At 40.7% G+C, this 26,673-nt stretch overlaps 1 protein-coding gene across 1 annotated transcript; it reads left to right on the plus strand.

Moving 5' to 3' along the window:
• The first annotated feature begins 6,168 nt into the window (after positions 1–6,168).
• Positions 6,169–26,283, plus strand: rubcn (rubicon autophagy regulator). Its single transcript, XM_010778664.1, has 20 exons — positions 6,169–6,295; positions 6,527–6,610; positions 7,347–7,506; positions 7,726–7,832; positions 8,071–8,296; positions 8,984–9,403; positions 11,068–11,163; positions 12,687–12,802; positions 13,058–13,256; positions 14,181–14,288; positions 15,762–15,836; positions 17,638–17,698; positions 17,856–17,988; positions 18,120–18,265; positions 18,467–18,531; positions 18,772–19,010; positions 19,759–19,820; positions 19,928–20,081; positions 20,751–20,844; positions 23,689–26,283. Exons 1-20 carry the CDS (start codon positions 6,257–6,259, stop codon positions 23,823–23,825), a joined length of 2,721 nt encoding a protein of 906 aa, XP_010776966.1. The 5' UTR covers positions 6,169–6,256; the 3' UTR covers positions 23,826–26,283.
• Positions 26,284–26,673: the final 390 nt, after the last annotated feature.

Consider the following 26,673-nt stretch of genomic DNA (forward strand, 5'->3'; position numbering starts at 1 on the left):
AGTGCAATGTCCCTCTTTTGTTGTCATAAGAGACATGAAGACATGTCCACTGCCTGCTGGCAATTGTGCTGAAAACACCCACTTTAACATATCCACACACACAGACACACACACACACACACACACACACACACACACACACACACACACGAGGGGCAGTCAATTAGCAATTAACCTTCTGGCCAAACGCCCCGCACCCCAGAGTCTGTTTACACACTTCCTGTCTGTGCGATGGTCGTCCAATGGAAAAAAAGATCCATCAACCAGTTAAAAAGCTTCGCCAGTTGACGGTTTAATGTCCTCCCTTCAATTGTCGGGTAATATTATGACCAGAAGTTTCTCAGAGCTCATAAATAAGGCAGGGGAGCTGGCAGCTGTTTACACTGCGGCTTCACTTCCAAGATATTCTTCAGTCAACAGTTTCTGACAGGATACGAGCAGACAGGAGCTCGATGTCTCACTCTGAGGGTATTATGGGATGGCTTGGAGCTGTGCCGCACGACTGGGGTCTGCTTTGAGTCTGAGCTTGAGGCCACTTCCAGGATTCTTTTTAGACTATTTTTAATATTAATTTCGAGTGGAAAGTGTCTCGTACAACTTTATTTCCTCACACAATTAGAAATATTTTTAAAGTGTATGAGATCCTATAATCATTCATTCACATTTCTTTTTTAAATACATTTGGACATTGGGTCTTTAGATGTTACTTTAATATTGTTTAATACACGCACATAGGATATTCCTAAACATTATTGTTTAATGCTACCTCTTTTCAAATGGCACAGCTCGTCCTCTTCACATTTTGATATACTGCACATATTTTAAATGTTGCACATTTTCATAATGTAACTGCAATTTTTATTTTATATACAATATTTTTATATTGCTTCCTATTATTGCGTTTGAATTGATTAATTATACACCCAAGCACATTTTCTGTATGTGTAAAACTTTTTGGTAACAAACTTTAATCTGATTCGGATTAATCCGTCTATCTAAATGCTTTTAAAATACGGCTTAGAACAAAGAAAGAACACATTTAACAAAAAGACATGTCACAAAACACAATCAAATACATGTCATGCATCAAAGGCGTGTCTAAATCGTTAACAGGCACAAAACTGGAGAGACTTTGGAGGGGGGGTCACTCCTCTTGGACCAAAAGTCCCTGAAAAACAATTTGTCCCACAGGTGCCTTATTCTGTTGTTTCTCAGAGCTGCTTTTCCATTTCATTGGAAAGCTTTCCATCCAGCGGTCTAATCAGAAAATACTTCGGAAAGCAGAATGCAATCTAACAGACGGGAACACCTGATGGAGGAACGACATGCATCTCAATAGGGCTGGGCTTTAAACCAAACTTTTCTTGATTTCTACCGAATGCAATATGTTTAATAATTAACAAATCCAGTGAAATGCCCAAACCCACGAATGCATTAGTCATTCCCCTTTAGATTTCTGACTTCCCTTTTGTTTACGTCACTTGGCCGAAAGCCATATGCCTCTTTCTGCAGATTTATGTGTCTGGAAAAAGGTCTTAAATAAACATTTTGATTTCTCACAAAGGCCCGTTAATTTCCTGAAACAGCTGCGCTCTGTAGTTTTCAGTAAACATTATTCAAGCAGTTGAAAACGGTGCCTTTGCCTGGGACTATTTTCAGCGGAGGATTGATACACAAGAAAGGCATAGGCGAAGTTTGGGGGGGTTCCCGGGGTGCCCGGCACCCCCTGGTGGCCGGAGAAGACTCCGGCCACCAGGGGGTGCCGGGCACCCCGGGAACCCCCCCAAACTTCGCCTATGCCTTTCTTGTGTATCAATCCTCCGCTGAAAATAGTCCCAGGCAANTCGGGAGCTGGGCTAAGGTCGCAAAGCTGAATAGGCGTAGGCCTAAGCCTGATACTTCCTTAAGCCAGCGGCCATTAAATAGCTGGCGGAGGCCGTGTCAACTTCCTTTGAATCAAAGACTAACTGGAAGAATCAAAAAAGGTGAAAAGTTTGGTTGCCTTTTGTTCGCTAACATCCAGGGCTGATTTGATAACAGCGCTAACTGAAAGTAACACTCCTACGGAGCTGCTATACAAGCTAACCGTAGGCTGCTCAAGCATGATTGCTTGACGCCACGCGGAGAACGTTCGCTGCCTTTGTGTGCTGTGCCAGATATTAATTAATTGTATGCTATGCATTTTTCGCGCAAATGTATCAAGCTATTGTGCTTGTTTTACAGTGGAAGATATATATAAATTCATGGCTTAGTTATGACTATATACATTACTCGAAGAATTTGGTTTAAGAGGAAATGCTGGAGAGTTTACTAAATGATCTACAAAGTGGGCTGCCGAAAGAGAACTCTTCAAGATGTGAATGCATGCAGAATTACAGTTTAGTTCTAAAATCCGCTATATTTTTAGCTAATGGCATTAATTTGCTATTTTACAACCAAAATGCCAAACATTTAAATGTTACATACAGACAGACAGGACAGACCGCTCATTTTTGGCGGGTTAAACCAGTAGGCTGTATGGAAAACCTATTCTGGCCTTCTTTTACGGGGAGGGGCAGAATGCTCTCAAACATTCAGCCAGCCTTTCTGTTCCCAAGTTTACGATGATGTTGATTTGACTTAGGGGTTGGCTTAGGTAGCTGAACTCGTGATGCTGCCTGCCTAGCCCTGCTGGTTTTAGAAAATGAATTTAAGAAACAGGTTGGCGTAAGTAAGACTGGGGGTGTAGTTTTAGGGAGTAGTCAGTTAGCGTGCATTGTCAAGTTCAATTTAGCATTTTCTCTGTTCATGGATTTCATTACAGATCTTAATTTTAAATGATAATTTTCATATACAAATGATATAGTATGGGGGGCTCAATGGCTTTAATTTTTTTAATGAATGTCAAACAGACAACACCTGCTTCCAAGTACTTGGCGTCATGAATCCTGCTTAACGTTATCCTGGCTCCACAAATAATTTCCATCCTTATCCTCAATGTGTCTGGTGTTACTTGACACAGATTTATTCTGCAGTGTTTCCCACAGAATTTGATGTTCTACTTGTGGCACCGACCCCGCGCACGCCCCGGCCAAAAGAAAAAGCCAAAAGGGGCCCCTTAACCTATTTGGGTGGCTCATGGGCTACTGTAGACAACGATCTCGTTCTCTGTGTTGCCGTGGCTTAATGGACGGTGAACATCACGGAATTGAAAGATCTGTCGGGGTTCTTCCCAAAAAGTATCATTTTACATTTAACATTCAGGCATTTTTAGAAGACTTCTATTCCAAAGCGACATACACATTACCAATTACAGGGACATTCTCCCTGAGTAAACCGAGGGCTAAGTGGCCGTACTCAAGGCACACTTAGCTAGTGGTGCTTCCAGGCAGGATTTGAACTCACAAACCTTCCGATCATCAGGGCCCAGCCCTCACCTATCCATTAGACTACCAAAAATAATACGACTTAGAAGTAATAGTAATATAGAACTAATAAGATATATAGTATAAATATAGTGATATAATATATAGTAGAGTATATAAAAAGCATAATATATAGTAAATATTAGTTCATTATATATAGTTACTATATAGCGATACGCGGTAGTAGGTATATAGTACTACATATATTATATATACTTTAGCTATAATTAGTTAGGTATATGATATTAATATATTATATATTCAATATAGATTATTCAATTATATTATCAGTTATAGTATATATACACCACAAACCACCAGTGGGGCCCAAAAAAATTAATTTTACTTCAGTCACCAATTGCTGCAGTTATCCACTTAAAAAGATGAGAGCGCTCTGTAATTTTCATCCTTTAGGCTATACCTCAACTAATGAGACAAAATTGAGGAAAAAAAGAAAAAATCAGAAACACATTGGGGTCTGTTTTAAAGAATTTACTTGCGAAATTGCGATGGTGGATTGGGCAAATAAGTATCTGGGTCAATAACAAAAGTTCATCTCAATCTTTGTTATATACCCTCTTGTTGGCAAAACAGGAGGTCAACGGTTTTTCTGCCTAAGTCTTCACAAGGTTTTCACACACTGTTGCTGGTTATTTTGACCCCATTTCCTCCATGCAGATCTACATCTAGGAGCAGCTGATGTTTTTGCGGGCTTGTGTCGGCTGGGGCAACACGGACTTTCAACTCCCTCCAAAGCATTTATCTAATGGGTGTTGAGATCTGGGAGACTGGGCTAGGCACTCCAGGACCTTGAAATGCTTCTTACGAAGCCACTCCTTCGTTGCACCGCCGGCGGTGTGTTTTGCGGATCATTTGCTCATGCTGGAGAAGACCAGCCACGTTCATCTTCCAATGCCCTTGCCTGATGCGAAGGAGGTTGTCACTCAAAGTAATCTCACGGATACATGGCCACCATTATTCTTTCCTTTACACGATCAGTCGTCCTGGTTCCCTTTTGGCCAGAAACAGCCCCCCAAAGCATTTGATGTTTCCACCCCCATGGTTTCACAGTAGGTATGGTGTTTCTCTGCGATGCAACTCAGCATTCTTTTCTCCTACCAAACAGGTCTAAGTTGGGGGAGGTTTTTACAAAAGCTTCTATTTTTGCGCTTTCATCTGCACCATATGACATTCTCCCAATCCTCTTCTGGATCATCTAAATGCTCTCTAGCAAACTTCAGACGGGCCTGGACATGTACTGGCTTAAGCAGGGGGACACGTCTGGCACTGCAGGATTTGAGTCCCTGGCGGCGTAGTGTGTTACTGATGGTAGCCTTTGTTACTTTGGTCCCAGCTCTCTGCAGGTCATTGACTAGGTCCCCCCGTGTGGTGCTGGGATTTTTGCTCACCGTTCTTGTGATCATTTTGACCCCACGGGGTGAGATCTTGCGTTGAGCCCCAGATTGAGGGAGATTATCAGTGGTCTTGTATTTCTTCCATTTTCTAATAATTGCTCCCACAGTTATTTCTTCACACCAAGCTGCTTACCTATTGCAGATTCAGTCTTCCCAGCCTGGTGCAGGTCTACAATTTTGTTTCTGGTGTTCTTTGACAGCTCTTTGGTCTTGGCCATAGTGGAGTTTGGAGTGTGACTGTTTGAGGTTGTGGACAGGTGTCTTTTATACTGATAACGAGTTCAAACAGGTGCCATTAATACAGTTAACAAGTGGAGGACAGAGGAGGCTCTTAAAGAAGAAGTTACAGGTCTGTGAGAGCCAGAAACCTTGTTTGTTTGTAGGTGACCAAATATTTATTTTCCACCATAATTTGCAAATAAATTCTTTAAAAATCAGACAATGGGATTTTCTGGATTTTTTTTTTTTTCTTCTTTCTTTCTTTCTTCTTTCTTTCTTTCTTCTCATTTTGTCTCTCATGAAAATTACAGGCCTTCTCCCATCTTTTTAAGTGGGAGAACTTACACAATTGGTGGCTGACTAAATACTTTTATGCCACACTGTATATAAATAATAATTTTTTTTTTTTTTTTATGAGATCCATTTGTGACTGACGATATTTAATTGTGGCGGCCAGCCACAAATAAATCAATGTATGGGAAACACTGTTTTGTCCCATTGCTGCAGATATGCGAATAGATGTCAAAACACATTCAGTTGACTGCTAACACAAGGGGAAAGGGGCTTTATTGCTCCTACTGGATTCTACCTGATAATTGTGTTTTGTAAACAACACTTTTTAGAGCAAAAGATTTCCATAGCCCTGTAGTAAAGTTACATTTGACTCACTGAAGTTACGCATCGTGAGCAACAGTCTTATAATTTTTTGTTATGGGAGTCAATGGCAATTTCCTCCATATTAAACATTATGTGTGGTCTGAAGTATAGTGTATCAACACTGAGTTAGCGGGAACTCCCAAGCTTATTATGTACTTGTAGCTCTTGTAAACATTTTGAATCTAGATAGATAGGGAGTAGGTGTCTATGTATGTATCTGCTTTGTAAGGTTTAGATGTGATGATACTGCAAAAACATTTATTCAGGGTCAGCATTCCTGGTTGTTTTTAAGATTATCTTGACTAAACTACTTTTTAAATGAGTAATGATTTAAACCACAACACTGCTTACACCAGCACTTTTTTTTTTTACATCCTTCCTCATTCCTAAAATTCCTCTCTCACTCCGTTTAACTCTTTCCTTGCTGCCCTGTTTTTTCCCCACAGGAAGGAGCAATGGAAGCTACTGTCCAGCCTGAAGACCACAGTGGAGGGTCTCGTGTCTACCAACAACCCCAACGTTTGGTCACGTTACGGCGGCCTACAACGACTCCACAAGGACATGAACAACATCCTGAGCCATGGACTGAAGAATGAGCAGGTCAGACTTCCTGACTGATGTCATGCCTTCTTTTGTATTTATTCTCATGTATTCTCTTTCTAGTGTTATTTTCATCTAACATTTTGACAAGTATTTTTCCATCATCAATTGACTTCCTGAAATATGGGGAAAAAACATTTATCAATGGGATGCACTCGAATTGCATAATGGCCTATTGTCTTTATTGTCTTGTATTCTCTGTAACTGGGTCATGCTGGTTTTGTGCTGCAGGTGTACTACAAGCAGAGAGACTACTGGCCGTTTGTGTGGTGTGTTCGCTACATCAGCCCCAACCTCGCCTCGCACGTTGAACAGGTATTGTCACAGCTAGCATAATGCAGGGTGGTATTTCAATGTTTTCAACTTCAGCATTCAAATCTCTTGACTTTTGTCACTGGAGGTGAACATATGTGTACATATGTCTAAACACTGCTATCTTTTTTTGAGAGCTGATCTGCCTGTCAGACAAAACAATGCTTCCCTTTTTGTTAAACTATATGCAAAGTAAATACCTGATACATTTCACACTTTCAAATATCTGCAACAAAGTCACTTCCCTTCCTGGATGACCTGTTTGTGTTATCTAGAGTCTAGTGTTTGTGTTGTACCAGTACTCTCAACAAGGAAAGGGACGCATAATCAAATAAACGTATTATCTTCCTTACGCCCTCAGTTACTTACCAGCAGACGCTCACCACGTATAAATCATGTCACTATTGGTTTATGATATCTAAGCCTGTTTTAAGTTTTGTGCTGATATATTTTAGCTCACTCTTCATCGTAAACCCGTCCCTTCACCACCACCCAATTGCCTTTTTTTAGATGATTTTAAATGAAGTGTCATACAGACTGGGCTGCAAACAAACAGCAGTATGTTTAGAGTAAATACCGAAAATATTTGGAACAAGATCCAATTATACTGATTGTTGTGCTGTTTGATTACTAAATATTGTTGGAAAAATAATGATAAATGAGGACATCAAATCTCCCCTTTCACAATATGCACCTGTTTCAATTGTCTGTCTTTCTCTTCCTCTGTGTCTGTCCACAGTTCGGTCACCTGGAGCCGGTGCTGAGCAGCGGGATGAGGAATGCTGGGGAGAGCTACAAGGCCGAGCGCTGGCTCCTTCACAGCTTACAGGTTCACATGCTGTCTGCTCAGCTCAGACCTCTGCTCCGCCATATGGGACATACGAGTAAATACTATAATGGTGAGTTATAAAGGTCACAAAGGGTCACATCAATGTAAAGTTTAATTTGGAAGGCATTGGGGGCAAGTGTAAACTAAAGTAAGAAACAGCTCAAATACATGTTTCTTTGTTTTTCTATCCTTCTAATAACTTAAAAATGATCTCTCTCGTTACCTAATCTGCTCACCTTTCTTTGTCGGCCTCTTTGTTTATCTCCGTATGTCCTTTGCTGCCTTTCAGGTCATGCCTTTCTGCTGAGTGAGCCTCATGTGACCGCCATGTTCCAGTGTCTGGAAGCCGTGGAGCAGAATAACCCCAAACTGCTTGCCCAAGTAGACACCTTTGGGGTGGGTTTTGCAAAAATGACTGACTATCTAATCAATTATTGTTATTTTGTTAATAATTATTAAAAAACAAAGTGTTATATCACTGCATTTATACTAGAAAGGGGTATTGAATATAACAACAAATCCACTGTTTTGGTCTAGAAATATGTGATTTGTTTTCTTTAAATAAAAGATAAATGTAATGTGCACATTTGGGAAAAGGCCTTCTATTCTTTACCTCTCCCCTTCCACCATCCAGCTGTCCCCTCTGAAGGGCCCAACCTGTCTGGGCCTATTGAAGAGCCAGAGCCTGTGTGTATTGCCTGGAGCTGGTGCAGCTTGGAGAAGCGCAGACTCGGCTCCCAGAGGAGAATCTCTAAATCGCAGACTCACCACGTCCAACTGCTCGCTCCGAGAAGAAGTCGCTCCCAGCCACAACTCTGGGAGCACTACGGGAGTCGGACCCCAAAACAGCAATAGCACAAGTAAGGGAAGGGCTAATGGGGGAAAAGTATAGGTTCAAATCCATGTTCATCCTTGTTAAAAATAAAATGAGTGTAGAAGATTGGAAACGCTTGATATGTTGATCGTACATGTCTATTTATGAAAACGGAAATGAAATCTGGGTAAACATGGTGACCACTTTGGGTCATGGGGGTTCAAATCTGGAGCTCCGTTGTTAAATTATTTTGTATCATCTCGGTTGGCACTCATTTTTAGAAACATACATTTAAGCTAACCTTTTCACAAAAAAATGTCAGATCTCGGTACACACTGTCGTATTGGACCAGTGTGTTTGTTTCTATTTATGATGAGGATAGTTGTACATTCAGTTAAGCAAATGAAGAGAAGATGGTCACTATTCTGTAATCTGTACATACAGATCTAGAGGGCAGGATTGGAGGAAAGGCCCTATGAATGCACTACAGTTTGTATGTGAATAGCTCGACTGACTTAACCATACAGAGGTCTGATTGTTTGTGCACAAGGTCAGTTATTGAACAATGTGTTGATACAGCCTCGAAAAGTCAATGTCCTGAACTGCTTGTGCTTACTTAAACAGATACAACTGTTTCAGAGTGGTTTCCATTAAGTATCTCATAGGAACAGAGAAGCATCACTGTGACCTTTTGTCATGATCCATCTCACCTTATCTCTCCGTTCTGTTGCAGACCCTACCTCCAGCAGCACGGGGGCTCCCTGGTTGTGTGTGTCCCGGACGGGGGAGAGCGAGCGAGGGGTGACGCCACCTCTTGGCCCCGGTTCGATCCCTGGCACCTCCCTCTCAGAGTCCCTCTCGCCCGCCTCCTTTCAGCCCGATGCCGGGGACTCCTGTGACTGTGACTATGACGACGGTCCGGAGTATCTGGCTATCGGTAACCTGGGGCAACGCAGCCGCTGTGAATCCCAAAGCTCCACCCACAACAGCCAGGTGGACTTTACCCCGGACCTGTCCATGCAACGGGGTCCTCTAGCCCCGCCCCCACCGAGACGCTCCTCTTTCTCAGAGGGTCAGAGGGGGCCGGGCCGGGGGTCCCGAGGACACACCCGCTCCTTATCTGACACGGGGATCAATCAGAAACTCAGGAATGGTAAGTCGACTAAATATGTGTCACTCTTTTGACATTATCAATGTGTGTCACTTGTGTTGTATAACATAAAAGGTTTAATTTTAACATTAAAATATTTGATCATAAATATCCTCATGCATTTGTGCATTTAGGCAACATTTATCCAACATTTCTGCATATTCAAACTGCAACAGGAGATATGATGGGGGTTCTGGTTCAGATCACCTTGTTGATATGTAATGATAAAAGAGAATATAGCCTACTTACTGGAGTGGTGGTGAGCCCCCGTTTTTAGAGAGTTTTTAGCTGGTTTATTTCTTCCTCAATGCACCGATGCATTGCTTTGTGCTGCATGTTTACAGATTAAAGTGTTATGGTAGGAAGAACTTGTAAAAATCATTTTAAATCTGTTTTATGGGCATGTGTTCTATTGTGGAGTTGTATTCATTTACAGTATTAAAGAGATGTAAGGCTTCAGTTTCTGTCAGGTGAGGGAAAGACCTGATTTTCAATTCCTTTTTTGTACAATGTTTGGGGAGATTTAGATGGAGTCCATGAAAGTTTTCGTGTACGTGTGGCTCTGTAAAATGTGGTGAGCCCACGTTCTTTCCCCAAGGTGCCAACTTCCTATTTGAAGATTTAAAAAGTTTCCGAATTAACATCTCTATTCTCTATGCTCACTGTCTCCCCCTCTTTGCCTGAGGTAATTGCTCTCCTTCTGCTCTATATCTCTCTTTCTCCTGTTGTATTCGAAGGAGGGGGCCATCGAAAAATCACCATAATAATAGAAGATCCGGTGGCAGGTTGGCAGTGCAGTTCCACTGTGCTCCCTCACTATACCCCCCTCCCCACTCCCTTTTCCTTTCACCTCTGCATGCTGATGAACTCTTTCCATTCCTTTTCCTTTCAAGTCTTGCCATCAGCTCCTTATATGTGCTTTTGTTGTTTAAAAAACCTGTTTTGGTTTGTCAAATGAGCCATTCCAGTGTCGTGTTGGTTGTTTATGCACACATTCTTCATGACCACTCAGTGTTTTGTTGACATTATCATGCAAGTTCTATACAAACTGTGTTTAAACCTGATCATTTCATTACACATTACAGCTGTGCTAGTCGGTATAACTGATGTACTGCCATTGTGATTTAGAGTTGTCCCTAAAACAAACAAACATTTAATAATAATAATAATACATGTAAATAGCAAAGCAGATGCTGTCCTGTATGTGTTAGATGTACAGTATGTGGACATGCCTTGAATAACATTATTACATCAAGTAAAACTCTCCTTTACAAACCTGTGCATAGAAGTGTATCACTTTCTATGAGCTGAGCACACATTTGGAACATGTTATTGCTGTAAATATTATTCATTTAATTGTGTAAACTCAAAACCGTGGTTGCATTATTTCATTTGATTATTTCTGCAGCCTTATCTGTACATCCTTAATTACAATAGTTACAATGACAAGGGTCAAAAGTCATGTTTTTGTTGACGCATGTGATAAAATGAACCATCCTCATGGGTTTTATTGATTGTTTGCCTGAAAAGCAACGATAAACTCCAAACTTTTAACTTGCTTTGTGTATAGATGATGATGCATGTTCCCATCCATTTGAAAGTGTTCATTTGAGTGATTCTGCGATCAGGAGATAAGAGGCCTCTAACGTGGACCATTTGTCTCTTAGAATCGGCAGGGCAGGACTGCTGTATAAAGAACTACAGTCCTTTCTCACCTCAGCGCAAGGATGTCAGCACTCCCAGTTCCCTCTACATGGAGTCCCGTGAGTTTTCTGTTTACGTTTAAATGTTTCACATATTCAAGAAAGATTTTAGCTAGAGAAACTTTATAGCATATTTAAATGTATGAGGAAGTTGAACAGGAAAACTGACATGAGGTGTAAGAAAATACATGTTTCAGTTCCTGAATGTAAATGTATCCTGCGAGTCAGCCGGTCAATAGACACGACCCACTGGACCTGAGCAGAAGCCTGTACTACGAAGCTGGTTCAACCTAACCTGGATATGTTTGAGTTAGCCGGTTGTCCTAATCCAAAACATACGCGCTCTCGCTAAACGGTACTTCGACGCTGGTTATCAAGTGGATCGCTCAAGCCAGCCGTGTCCTATCTAGTTAGGTGCGCGTTCACATGAAAGGGGTGGTATTTGGAGCATTCGACCAATCACAAACATGGAGAAGCGTACTGACAGCGCAGCGTCATACTTCCTGAATGAAAAGTCAACTATAATATTAGACATATGAACTGAAGAAGTTAAACTTTAAACATCCATGACGTAACACTTTATCCAGGATAAAAGCCACATAGTTGCACCTGCAAGGTGAATACAGCTGGTAAAAGAAAAAGTGTTTGCGTACATTAACAGGTTTATGATATCACTGCCCCGTCTAAGACACGAGTGGATCTGACTTTAATTACATTTGTCTCGAGTGTTTCGTCAACTTAATGTGTTGCTTAAAATAATACTTCTGCATACAGTATGTGACACTGTGAGTGTTGCACGGCCAGACACGGCTCAGCTGACTCAGATAAGGAGATATGATACATTATGATGTGATATGCCGCGGACTGTACTTAATGTTACTCTGATTCGGTTACTTATGTTGTGGTAGATATTTAATTAAGCTTTCTTAATGCTAATGTTTTAATAGTCAGATTGCTCTGAAGATGGGAGGTGATATTCTATTAATGTTCACACAGTCGGTGATTTTTGCCGGCCGTCTTTCCTGCAACGGCAGCTTTTCTGTATTTCCTTTCTCCTGTAATATGACTTGATCGCTTTAAACTCCGCACACTGAGCTCTGATTGGTCAGCAGGCAGTGCTTTCACTGAGTTGAGCTCTTAGCCTGCAACCTAACCTGGTCCCGATCAGGTTAGCCGCACAGCATAAGTTACCATGGAGATCTAGCCTGCTAAAAAGAGAACCAGCTTCGTAGGACCGGAAACCCAGAGTTTTCCCTGAAGTTAGCCGGCTAAGCGAAAATCCTACTTCTTAGTATACTCCCCCAGGAAAGTAATAGAAAGGTTAATTCAGAGTGTCTGTTATGGAGATTTTATGGGTTGCATTATAAGAAATGCAGTTTGCTTTGGTCAAGCTTAGACCATATTCCCTTTGCTTAGTTTTAAACTCTGTTTTAAAGGCATCTTTTTTTAAACAAACGGCTTCGACAGCTAACACAGATTTATAAAATACATCCAACAATAAACACACACATACACTTTTTCTTACAGTTTCTGTTTTGTTTAATGGTGTTGTGTATTTTCTGCCAATTGTTATGTTTCTTCAGATGGGTCCCAGTGCAGCATTGTTTCTGATGGGATGTTCAGGAAGCCGTCGGAGGGTCAGAGCCTCATCAGCTACCTGTCGGAGCAGGACTTTGGCAGCTGTGCTGACCTGGAGAAGGTCCGTGCTTTAACTCCCTCTGACCAAAGTCGTGCTGATTGGTCAATCACTAACTTGGAAAAAATCTGATTATTTACACTTTTCACACAAATTCATGCAGTTCAAAGTGATTTTCAAATACAAAACTCTAGTGTTAAAAATCCACTGTGATAATATAATTAATTATATAAATAATCATGCAGCGTTAGCCTCCTATTGCATCCGTTGATGGTGTAGTCTCCTCTGATTGATTCACAATTTTCATTTGCTTTATAGGAGAACGCTCATTTCAGCATCTCAGAGTCGCTTATTGCTGCCATCGAGCTGATGAAGTACAACCTGCGGCGTCAGCAGGAGGCGGGGGAGGAGGAGGGGGACAGCGACAATGAGATCCAGCAGCTCAAACAGAAGATCCGCCTACGAAGGCAGCAGATCAGACGCAGCCGCCTGCCGCCCTGCGCAAACTCCCAGCAGCGTAAGGCAGCATGACGGTCCTCTGTACAGACGCATCATGTAACAGTTTATTTTTTAAAGTGCTTCATTGACTAAGAAATGATCAGATGATTTACCATTTTATGGTCTATTAATGGTATGTGCTATTACTTATGAGACATTACCCAATTGAAAATGTTGTATCTCAGTAACTTTCACAAATGTACCTAATAAGAATTAGTTGAAGCGTAGATAGCTTCTTCCTCAGATTGATTAGTCAATGTTGTATTTGAACTTTTAATCAAACACAAATGTCTTACATTCAAGACTTTCTTACCACCTTTATTCATACCTTAAAACCACTTTGAGGATTATTTCTTCCCAACCAGGACTAATGGGGCCAGGCTTGTCAGTTGGTTTCAGTTTAGCATACCTTTCCAGTTAGCTATATCATAATGTATGGTACGATAATGAACAAAACAGGTTAAATATTTCTATATATTTTATTTCTTAATCTGGGAAATCTTTGAATCAAGGTTCAAGGTTCTTTATTTAGTCATACGAACATCAATGAAAATCTTGTGTCACAGGCTTCTCCAACAGTGCAACACAAAACACAGATTAACAGAAAATATAGTGCAAGTAAATAGTAATACAAAAAGAAAAATAGTTTAAAAAGTGAAATAGTGCAATAAGAGTCTATATGCAAGTTATTGAAATATGATATATAGGTAAATAGATACATATTTTTCAAGTAGCAGCCAGATGAATATTAAGGATGTTGTTTCAACTGTTCAGGTGTTTAACAGATTTAGCTTCAACAGTTCAGGTGTTTAATCTGTGATGTTCGTGCAAAAGTATGCAAACGACAGCTCATGATTGCTGGGATGATGAGAACATTCTAACAGCTTATCCTTTGTTTCTCTATGGTCCTTTGTTTAATCGCTTCTCTCTCTCTCTCCTGCAGTTTTCCACTCCACTGACAGCGGGGGCTCCAGGCGGAGCTCTCAGGACTCGTACCAGGGCCTCTCTGACTCCGGCTCAGCAGAGGAGGTGGAGGAGTGCGAACTGCAAGGTAGAGAGAGGGAACACCACGACATATTATCACTCTTTGTTTTTTCAATTCAACGGTTTTACCTTCCAGCTGCTGTCAAAACATTTTTGATTCAGTTTTTTATATGCAAGAGTTCTTCCAATAACTAATGTTTCTGTGTGAATGAATTTGTTTCTATTATACTCTTGTTACATAATCATTATCACCACTCTTCTTCATTTTGCTCACCAAGCATGTTACATTTGACCATGAACCATAAACACTGAAGTTCAAAGGTCGCAGAATGGCAGCCTGTAAATGTTTTTATTACTGTTAGATTTTTTACAGACTTTACAATCATAAGATGTTAGTGTTGTTTTGTCTTACAAATGGTTACTGCAATTGACTAATCAATAACATATGAAGATATCAAGGCTGCACCAAATGTCATTTATTTTATATCTGTTGCCTACATTGAGGTTTTAGAATAAACAAATGTTGGGGGGTTAATCATCATGATGTGAATTTCTAAATAACATTTCCGACGCAGCCACCATTCAAATCTAATTCCACAAATGGCATAATAAATGCACTTGCTCAGCAATCGGTTGTTCATTTAAGATTCAAACAATTTTAAATTAAATTTCATTAAATATTTGGTACAGCCCTAAGATTTGTTGCTTTGATGTTTTTAACATGTGTTGCGATATATTTACACATGTGCATGTTCTATATGTTTTTTGTTTGACCGTGTTTGTTATTAACTTTACTTCTCAGTACTCGGTCTGAGCATGCACAGTTAGTCACATAATGAAGCTGTATAAGCAGGGGTGCACATAACCTGTTCGCCAGTGAGCACGCTCATGAACTGTTCGCTGTTCACTGTATGCCTCGCAGCAGGGTTACTGTGTGGAGCACCTAAAGCAGACCCTTCACGCGATAGCGAGGGGTAGAGCGAGGGATTGCAGATGCCGTCGTGCTCGCGGACGGATTAAAAAAATGAATGGGTCGCGAATTCTACTGTGGCAGCCGTTAATATACCTGGGCGGCCCGCCCAAGTAAAGTCTATGTGTGGGAAACCCTGCTATCTTACCAGTTCTTATGCAACTCGCAAATATCTCTCTCTCTCTTCTCTCTCTCTCTCTCTCTCTCTCTTCTCTCTCTCTCTCTCTCTCTCTCTCTCTCTCTCTCTCTCTCTCTCTCTCTCTCTCTCTTCTCTCTCTTTTCTCTCTCTCCTCTCTCTCTCTCTCTCTCTCTCCTCTCTTTTCTCTCTCTCTCTCTCAATGTTGGTGCGCAAATGCGCTTTTTTTCAAATGATCCGGTTCTCCTTTTTTGGCGGGGGGTGCGCATGCGCACCAGTTATGTGCAGCCCTGTGTATAAGAGCATGATGCCCACATGTACTATGTACTGCGTACTAGTATACTGTTTGTTTGCCTGCGACACTGACATACCGCTCTGAGGATTGTTTCAAATGTTTGTGCGTGTGGTGCTGAGTGTTAGTTTCTGTCTCTCAGATGGCTGTGAGGGTCAATCCCTGCTGGCGGTGTCTCAGAACGGCCTCTCCCTGTCCCTCGCCTCACTCTTCACAGGTATCTGCAGGCTGGACGAGGGGGCGAGGCTCCACAGCTTCAAAACAGACAGTTTACTGTGAGAGGAAGGCGATGGCCCGACTTCAAACGGAGAATTTCTCCCGTTAATCCTCCCAATAAACTGAATGACACTTCAACCGTAACTTTTGCAAGTTACTGTTTATAGCTTATCTTATATCTTTCTTGAATCATAGTTATTGGTTATGTTCAATTGTCTGGAAATGAACTATAGGAAAAAACTCCCAAACTATCACATTGGACTGCGGCTTTCACTTTTGATTCTGCATGACTGTAATGGAGGTCATGCGGTCTCAACCTCAAGTAAGGAAACGTACTAAATTGACAGCCAAAAGACCCACAAACAGTTTTTGCAAAGGCATAACAAAATACTAATAATGTTTTAATTCCTTTGATTTTGGGTTGGCGTTACATAAACAAAAGCAATGTTCAGTTGCTGTATTCCTCTGATAACATATCTGATATAATCCATCCATAAGAAACCTACTTTAATCTTACTTTTTATTAGGCAAATAAAAAGCTGTAATTGTACTACAGTGTTATTCGGATGCAAAAGATTATTTTGATATGACTCCAGTATCATCAATTATTATTCTAAGCAGGGCGGGGGAGTAATGCGAGCGTTCAGTTTGGAGTCGAGCCACCGGCCTGTCCTCGGCTGAATGGTGCGCTTGGCTGTTTGTGTTGGTGCTTGTTGTTCGGTGCTGCAGAGTTTTGGTGGACGAATATGCCTGTTAGAGTTTAGGGAGGCTCCTTCTGTGGCAACAGTAACTACAGGGGTTAATCACTTATTCATTCATCAATCCATCCCATTATTCAGCATTTCAAATCTGACTCTGGTGAGAATGAAGCGTGAAGCGTGAGTGCTGCCCAATATTAACAGTTCATTCTGTGTCGGTTTATGACATATAGCTGATTTTGGCTCAGGCAAAGTGATGATTTGATCTGGGTCACACAGGCTGTTTTTTATGAACATAATACAACATAATAATGCATGTTCTTTAAAATTATTCTTGTGGGTGATGGTCCTCTGAAAGCACCAGCAGTTTAAAAAATATTTAAATAGAGAAAGTTTGTCAGAAATATATTGAATTTAGTCAGCAGTCTTTATGCCCTCAACCAAATGTAGGAGAAGCGATGTAATAAATGATCACAGAGCATGTTGCAAAAGAAAGAGAAAAAAACTCTAGTCCAATGCGGGTTTTATTTAAAAACACAAGACCCATGCTCCACTGATAGAAAGAAGCTGCTGTATTCTCACAAGAATTCATGCAGGCGGTCTCCTGTTCTACCAAACCTCTCCTGCTTAGTATCTGTGCCTACATGTTGTTTGTGGTGTGTAACAAGAAAATAGGGCAGCAATGCTCTGCTTATGCTCTTGGCTTTCCTGCATGCTACTTCCTAAATTGCTGTAAAACAAAACAATTATTGTCTTTAACGAGAGATTGTTTCCTTATATTCCTCTTTTTTTCCGTCGCTAATCACATCTCTCTTACAACATTTATTTGAACCAACATTGATCGCTGCTTAGCTGTAGTAAGTAGGTGTACCCCTGTTGAGAAATCACGAGCCGACTGCTGGTACATTCAGCTCTTTTCACGACAAATCCCGCCGTCTTCTGATAGTTATTTTAAATTCTATTGATCTTAAACTTTTGATTTTAATTATATTAATTAATAATCTTTTCATAGCTATGGCTGGTGGATAAAATGTGTATACAAATTGCACTCTGCTTCTAAGTAGTAAATGTATTTAATTTAACTGTTAAATCATTGTCTTCCAGATGCAGACATTAAGCGCAGCATGAGCTCCAGCAACAGGTCGTTTCTCAGCTCAGAGTCCATGTAAGTAACACAGCAACTCCTTGTTTCCCCTCTAATTATACATAATAATGTAAACATTCTTAAATATGTAATGCTGTTTAATGTTGCTTCGACTTTTAACAAAACATTATGTCCTATTAACATTTTTTAAAATATATTCTTCCTTTGTTTATTTTAGCTCTCCCGCCTTCCTCCAGTCTAACTCAGCGGAGTCAGTAGCCATGGGTTTACTCCGGCAGTTTGAGGGCATGCAGCTCCCTGCGGCCTCCGAACTCGACTGGCTGGTCCCAGAACACGACGCTCCGCAGAAGGTACAACATCTTCAACCTCAAACAAGACACTCGACATGCTTAGATAATATAATAAGTTGATTTACAGCAGATAGAACCCCTCCAAAAAAGAGTTAACTTTGAACTCACTCCAATTCTATGCTGCCTCCTAGCTGCTGCCCATCCCCGACTCTCTGCCCATCTCTCCTGATGATGGCGAACACGCAGACATCTACAAGCTGAGGATCAGGGTGAGGGGCAACCTGGAGTGGGCCCCTCCCCGACCACAGATCATATTCAACATTCATCCCGCCCCCAAGTGAGTTAACCACCTTCATCGACTTGCTCAATTTCTTATTATTTAGTTCTTAATTTCTATGTTTTGATCTGCCATTTAACTTGGTTTCTCATCTTTTTTTAAGACACACTGCCTGCCATCTTTTATTTGTATATTAGACCACTGTTCTTGCTGTTTGCCCTACAAAATGTATTTTACTGACATGTTATATTCCCTTGACAGGAGGAAGATAGTTGTGGCTAAACAGAACTACCGCTGCGCTGGCTGTGGCACTCGCATCGACCCAGGTATTACCAAAAATACTCCAGAAGTCCATTTTTTATCAAAGTTTCAGTTCTTGTTTTTAATTTACCAAGTGCCTCGTTAACACTTTTTCTTAGTTGGTCAGCTTGCCATAAACTTGTTTTCCTATTGCACTTCTCTTTTTATATCAACAATTCTATGCAAATATACTTTAACTTTACTTTACTAATTCCATATTCTTACCTTTACCCCACATGTGTCTCTGCTTTCTGTCCACACTTCAGATTATATCAAGCGCCTGCGTTACTGTGAATACCTCGGCCGTTACTTCTGCCAGTGTTGCCATGAGAACGCCCAGGCGGTTGTTCCCGGCCGAGTGTTGAGGAAGTGGGACTTCAGCAAGTACTATGTCAGCAACTTCGCCCGGGACCTGCTGAGCAAGATCGCAGGAGACCCTCTGTTCAACCCCAATGACATCAACAGTGGCCTGTACAAGAAGAACAAAGCTCTGGAGGTCGTCAGGGTGAGCACAGCCGGATGGAAAATAAGTCATTAGGAATTGTTGTCAGATCTATTTTCTTAAACTTTCTCTGTTTTTTTTTACCACTATCTAGTAGAAACAAAACCATAATAACACGTTTCACTTCTGTTTATTAAATTAGCTGAACAGCCACTATGTTCTAAAGTCGTCTGAGAAGCATGATGTATCGTAATTATAAACCAGCAAACTTGTGACTGACTTAAAATACATTAGAATGAATAGAGCCATTTATAGCCATTTCTCCTTGAAAACAGACATGTGATTCTGAAAAAGGCACATCCTAATGGACATGGTTTGGCAGGATTGTGCTTAAAGAGCAAGAATGCAATGTTAAACCTTTTCATGGAGAGGAGAAAAGGCACAAGATGTTTTTTTTAATATCTGTCCATGCAGGATATAGCTACTACAAAATATGAGAAATTAGACACTTGCTCATGTCAGTTAGCTTTCAGGGACAATCATTATCAAACCTTTTAACAGCACAGATGCTGCATTTGCCAGAAAAGCTGAATTGTGTCTGTAGCACTTGAGCAGGCAATAGTTACTAGCACAGAATGAAACCATAGTAATCAGAATAGGAGGATCAAATCAATGCAAACATATGTTGAGATATAGAGTCTGAACTATGTGGAGACAAGAGGGATCAACAACACAATGTTAGGCAATATGTTCCTGTCAGTGTTTATTAACCAACATGATTCATTTTTTGTTGATTACCTTTTTTTTTTAGGTTTTGAGGGTGCAGCTGTTTCACATGAAAAATCTCTTCAAGACCTGTCGCTTCGCTAAAGAGTAAGAAGTCTGCTTGTACATGTTTTTTGGTTTCACAATAATAATACAAACAAATCTCCCTGCATAGATGGACATAATCAGTGTGTCTATTTGTGTGTGTGTGTCAGGGTGCTGGACCAGTTCGACAGCCTGCCAGGTCACCTCACTGAAGACCTGCACCTCTTCTCCCTCAATGACCTCTCTGCTGTACGCAACGGGGACCTGGCTCCACGAATGAAAGAGCTGCTGAAACATGGCACCTCGCACGCAGCTGGCTGTGTGGTAAGATGCAGATCAGGAACGTCACTATCAGAAACAATGCCCGACGTGTTTTGGACGTAATATGGTCTTTGTTTACATTAGCAAGCATCGCTAGCACTCAGAGCTAACCTGTACTGGAGAGAGTATGTGTAAAGAAGCAGGATATAATAAAATACTCACCTTGTGGTAAACCCGCAAGAGAAAAAAGCATTTGAGCTCCATACTGTTTGAGAAATAATTCTTGATGTGGTTTTTGTACATAATGTGGCGTTTAGTCACGGCAGCATTTAGCTGAGTATCTGTCGGTAGAGTTCTCCTGCATGAGCTCCCCCTTCTTTCTTTTTCTTTTTTAAAGCTACAAACCCAGAATCAGCACTTCTCTAACAGGGCTGAAATAGAGGGGTATGAGGCTTGGCTAGAATGGGTGATCTCTTTGAAGTATTTTGAGCAAAATACTTCATAGACATTTTCTTTGATATATATATATATATATACCTATAGTATTGTAGGAGACCTTTTAACATGAAGAGTTAATCCATCTAATTATTGCAGTGATTTCATACAAAAGTAAAATATTAAACCGGCGACCTACTGCATGAGGAACTGTTGTAATGTCTGCAAACATCCAGAGATTTCCATAATCAAATGTCTGTTTTTCTCTGTCCTTTTTGTTCCTCGAAACTCTTCTAGCTGTGCCAGGCGAAGGGCTTCGTGTGCGAGTTCTGCGGTAACGAGAAAGACATCATCTTCCCCTTCCAGCTGAACAAGTGCCAGCGCTGTGAAGGTGAGCCCTCTCTGCTCGCCGCAGGCCAGGGCGGCCCAAAAGCCCCCTTCGTTTCAGTTCCTTGGAGTGACTGGAACATCTCCAAACATCGTAGGCTGATGAGGGCTCTCTTTAAAGACAGGAGGGAGGGCGAGGGAGGAGAGCCGGGTTTAGAGCGAGGTGTTGATCAGGGAGTGAAGGCTGGAGGTCAAGAGGAAAGGGAGGGAACAGCAGGAGAGAGACAGGAAAGAGGGGGAATATTTCAAGTGTTCACACCTGGAATGTTTGCGAAAGCTTTCACCAGGAGTAAAGGCAACGAGGAAGAGCAGGAGGTTAAAACAGACACAGAATCAGAGGGGGAGAAAGAAGTAAAGTGTGATGAAGGAAATGGTAAAGATGGAGATGATTGTAGCCAAGAGAGAGAGAAGCGGAAGGGAAGGGGAAATGCAAGAAAGGAAAGAGTAAACATATTGAAGGTTCTTCAGATTGACAGATTAAAGAAGAACATAGCGGAAGCAGACGGGAGGGACAGTGACAGCGAAACATGCAGCAGCAGGGAGAGCCTAAATGAAGTCGATCAGGATGTAAAAGCACGCTGGAGTTTAACAGGGTTAACAAGTCTTATCAAGGGTTTCTCCAAAAGAGAGATAGAGGATGAAGGAAAAGCAGAAGGGAAAGAAGAAGAGTCTGAAGAAGAGTCTGAAGAAGAGTCTGAAGAAGAATTTTCAGAGAAAGAAACAGAATCTGTGGAGGAAGGAAAACCCAGCAGTAAGGGGGAGGAGGATTATGACATTTCAGACAAAGGCCAAACAGAGGCAGCTAAAAGAGAGAACTCTGGTGCAGAAAACGTGGAGAAGTTTTCGCTTATGAAATTGTTACAACCCAATCAGCTGTCGGCTGTTTTCTCTAAAGGGAGGAGCAAAGGAAAGGTGGATAGGAGTGAGGTGAAAAGAGAGAGGGACACTGAGAAGGTCCAACCTGAGCCACACGTTATTACCCGGAGTAACTGGAGAGGTCGTAAAACTCGCAAAGCCATGAGAGAATCGAGAGGGAGGAAGGTTGAGAAGGAAGGGACAGACGGGGGGGGAGAGAGTGCAGAGAGTAGTGACCGAGATGATTGAAACGAGAGAGGTGGGGGACGAGAGTAAAAGCAATATGTAGAAAGACAGTACTTCAAGCTTCAAAGGCTAAGTAATGCTGTCACCTTGAATAAACAAATGTAACCCACATCAAATGTAAGTCCACTAAATTGCTGAAGGCTTAATAATTGATGTATCAGCTGGATAATTATTGCCTTGTCCAGATATGTATGACTTTTGAATGAACAAATATGTTTAGATTAGTTCTAATCGTACCAAGTCTTTTTGGGGTTGACGGAGGTTTTTATCTGTTTTTTATTTTTGACTATTAAGCATTTATGGTCCGTAGATTTCAAATGCTCTGTTGTAGAGCTGCACAACTGCAACTACATCGACAACATGGAGGCAGCTTTGACTTACTTGCTCACTGCCAAACATGTAACAGCCTGCTCAACCGCCACTCCAAAGTATGAAATGTGCTTGGCGCAGTTAGTGTCTTGGCTGTAGTAGCTTCATATTTAGCGAAAGTGGTATTGATTTTTTTTGTATTCTTACTCTTTGCATGAATTGAATTGGGTACCAAACTCTCAGAATATTCCTTTAAAGTATGTTACTGTTGTAAGAATATTGAAGTCTAACAAACAGAATAATTGTGCCATCCTACCTCCTATATTTCTTGTGCCTTGTCACATTAAGTACACTTTTTCTACTCTTTCACTTGGCACCGGGTTTGTGCACTGCGGTGGTTTTTGGTATTTCTTGGCTTTTGATTCTGAAGTTTGCACACTTGCTCGGCTGGTGGAGGGTAGATATTTGGCAGCTATGTGGTGGTGGATCCCTTTGTCTGGTGTTGGTGATGGTGTAGAGCTTGATGACTGGTACTCTAATTGTCATCAGAGGTTAGTTTCCTCTCTCTGAGCTATGTTCTGCTTTTGTCTTGGCCACACGGATGGCAAATGATACTTAAGTGGTGTGTGGATCACTCATAAACATTTACATTTCAGTTTGTTTTGGCCATGTTTTTAAGTTTGTTCTGTTACACATGTTCCCCCTGAGCCAGTGGAGGAGTCTTGTTCTATCCTAAACAAATGCTACTTCATCTTCTGACATCAGCAGAAGTGATGTTTCATTTCAATTCAGACTCTTTTACTAGTTTAGAGGAAACATCGCCTCTTGTTTTATCCATTTTGTATTTTATTTATTTTTCTGTTGTCTCATTAACATGAGGTCCCGCCACGTGTCAGTATGAATGTCTATTTATTATTTTAGTTACTTTTATTTAAGTTTCATCTTCCTTTGAACAAATAAAAGCCATTTCCGAAGTTGCGTTGCTTGTCATTTCATCCTACCATCATCAGACATTTTTAGAAAAACAAACAAAACAATTTCCGTCGATTTCTAAGGGAATGAAAGGGTTATAAAGCTCTCTGTTGGCCTCTGGGGGAAATGGGATGTGTCTGAGCAGGTTTAGGGTGTGGTGTGTGTCTCTCAGGATACCCGCCCTCTCACACCGAGCCTCCTCCTGCCTTCTGCTGCGCTGCCTTTCCTTTCTGTTCTTTTATACTGTCCTCCTCACCCTGCCTCCATCAGGTCTGATTGTGATTGGCTGTTCTGTTGACACATCACATCTCCTTGTTGGGGAAACTGGTTTTACTGGTTCAAGTTTGTGGACACTGCAGCAATGTTTGGTTTGGCCGATGGGAGCTGCTCCCATGAAAAACGGTTCCTCTTGTAAAGATGACGCGTGTTGTATCTCTGACTCTTGTTTTTGTTCTCCCCTCTACAGAGTGCCATGCGTGCTATCATCGAAACTGCTTCCGGACAGGTAAAGACTGTCCTCGATGTCAGCGGCTGGCAGAGCGGAGGGAGAGGATGGCACGTAAAAACATGGAGGAACAAGAAGATGAGGGAGGTGGGCCTTAGTGCTGGTAACCGAATAAACTCTAAGACGAGAGAGAAGCACAATTCGACCATGATTGTAGTGACTGAACACCGCTCTTTGCGTTCTAATCCTCTGCCTGCGAGACAATACTGCAAACAAATGTTTTGATCTGATAGACTTCCAGATGGTTTAAACGCATCAGCTGTGTTAGTAATGCTACTGTGGATTTTCAGATGCTTTTTAGTGTAAGCTAAGCCCCTTTCACACTTGCACGTTACTCTGTGAATAGAGGTAGTCAGCGTAACTTTGAATAGAAGACATAAGTCGATTTTCCATGAAAATGAAGTGTCTTCTTTCAAAGAGATCGCAAAAAGAAACTTGGCTTTAAAAACAACAATCATTGAATTAAGTTCAGATTGGTTTATAACTAATTCCTAATGTAACTTTATTTAGTTTGATACTCTGGTGACCTCTACTGGCAGTATCACCAAACACTTTGTGGCAGTTGTGACACAAAGTTGTGGGACAAAGATATACACTTAATTGTTCTAAAGAAAAGTGTAAATGAAAAGTCCCTCTGCCTTACAGGAATATTCCACACTGTCCATGTTGCAGTAACATGTGTGAAAAGGGCTTGAGATGTACTAAACTTCTTGGCACTTTGTTCCTCTGTGGTAACACTAATATATTTGAGGTCTAAGTAGATCAGAAAACAATTATAACCAGTTAAGATATTGTTCCTTCCTACCATTGCAGCTTCTGGCAACTGCTTTACCTCTGGTGATATTGTTGGCTACTGGCTTAGCTCAAGTTTGTATTTCTGAACTAAGGATCTATTTTTAAGAAATATATAATGGCAAGTAAAAAAAGATTAGATCTAGTCTATATTTTTGACAGCTTTTTCAGTGCAGATACTGTATTTAATCCTGCCCTTAACGTTAATATATTGAAGATATTTAATCAATCCTATTCTTTTCCTCGCTCCTTACTGTCCTGTTTTATACTCTTTTAGCCATGCTGATGTGCCTCTGGGACCAATTAACTTGTACTGGTAGAGCTAGCAGAGTTATTTTGGAAAGAGGAGTTTAAAGAAGGACTTCACTTCTGAGTTTTAGAATCAGTGTTGAAAATATTTTAAATGAAACTGCAAATGCTTCATTTTTGTGCTGCTTTGTGTGAGTGTGAGGTGTGTGTGTGTGTGTGTTTACTATGAAAAGCTTTGTGAATAGGTGTGCTTGTGTGTGTATGGGCACATGTCTACATGCTGTACATGCAGCCATGCAGAAATGGTTTGATCCAGCCTAATCAGCACTTATTTTCTAACACGTTTGTCTTTGGAGAGTCGAGTTAATTGCACTGATCCTGTCTGTTGGTGGGGGTGGGAGTTGGGACGTCACTATGGGGATTTTTCCTAATGTTCGTTATAAGAACATGAACCTTCACCGTGAAAAATGCACATGTTAAGCGTTTCAGTCCAAAATAAGAGAGCTACAATTAAATAAAGTAATTATATTAACATGCAGCAAAATCATTACGCATTCATCGCCTTTTCGACTGAACCTCATCGCATTTAAGTTTAAGGTTTTCACTTTCAAATAATTTTGGTCTAGTACAATGGTTTCAAAACGTATTGGCCCTACATTTGTAGCAAGCAGCTGGATAGTTTACCTTTGCATTGCATCGAGTCTTGTAAGAGAGCGAAGCTGATGGCTAGGTAAAACAACCTGCATGCTAGCACCATTAAAGCTCAGTATTTAACAAAGCAGTTTGACCAAATGGTCATTTTGATTTCATTATATCTTGTTTATTCAATCATCTGGTGACCCCCTTAGTGTGGAACCACTGGTCTGATATTCATTTGAGATTGACTTAAAACATCTTATTTTACTTCTATGACTCAAGTGACTACTATTTGCTCAGTCGGTTAGATTAAAACTCTAGAGTATATTTTTTAATAAATTATATATAAAGTTCAAGCCATAGTTATTAATGGAAGGATATTTTTGAGATTGGCAACACACTGATTAAATCAAACCCTTTACACTGAACTCCAGTTCCAGGTGAAATTGTTAATGGAGAGTACATACCATCCTCAACAGGCTTTGCTTTATGTGTACAATCTTTCACGAGGTAAACAAACTCATGAGATCAAACGTAAAGCGGTACATGTGACACGTCCCCAAGCCTCTAAAGACGAGTATTAAAGAGAGAAACTGCACCCATGTCTCAGTTTAAACCAGGCTGCTTTGAAAGGAAACACTGAACACTGAACTCTTCAGCTCGCGGCTCATGAACAGCTCCACTGAGAAGCGTCGACTCAGCAGATGGTTTTTACTCTTGGACCGCATTTAAATGGAGGTGTGGGGAGGTTTAATGTGCACTACAGATTAAAGTGTCCATTATTCAAATTGTTAATTATTGTTAATATAAATATGATTTGTGTTCATTTGTCTTTTTGTTCTGTAAATATGTTCACAATAAAAGAATGGCCGGACTGTTGATGCGGGTTGTTGTTTATTTAACAAGAATAAGCTAATATCATTAAACTGAAGAAGGGAGGCAACTAACATTTATTTTTAATCAGAGCCAAATTTGACTTTTGAGTCCAAAAGAGGAATGGATAAAAGAAAAAAAGTAAAAAAATGAAAATAAGCAAACTCTTGAATATCACTGAAAAATAAAATTATTTAGTTTAGTCCTTATTGTTTATTTAGAACATGACAGTATGCAGTGAAAAGATGCAATACAAAAAAGAAATTACTCTTAATTATCTTGAACTGATATAGTAGACAAAATGGAGGAAAATCCCTGCCTGCTGTATGCAAAACCTTTTTAGTTTACATAACATATACCTTGTAAATGATGATGATTTGTAGTATACAATAGGTT

The sequence above is a fragment of the Notothenia coriiceps genome, unplaced genomic scaffold (genome assembly GCF_000735185.1).
Source record: "Notothenia coriiceps isolate Sejong01 unplaced genomic scaffold, NC01 NC01_scaffold00019353, whole genome shotgun sequence".
Classification (NCBI taxonomy): domain Eukaryota; kingdom Metazoa; phylum Chordata; class Actinopteri; order Perciformes; family Nototheniidae; genus Notothenia; species Notothenia coriiceps.

Excerpts from the sequence above, each read along its gene's own strand:
- rubcn (XM_010778664.1), top strand. The coding sequence starts at position 6,257 with ATGAACAACATCCTGAGCCATGGACTGAAGAATGAGCAG. Across the intron at positions 7,833-8,070 it reads CCCAAGTAGACACCTTTGGG|CTGTCCCCTCTGAAGGGCCC; the intron begins GTGGGTTTTGCA and ends TCCACCATCCAG. Across the intron at positions 19,821-19,927 it reads ACCTGTCGCTTCGCTAAAGA|GGTGCTGGACCAGTTCGACA; the intron begins GTAAGAAGTCTG and ends TGTGTGTGTCAG.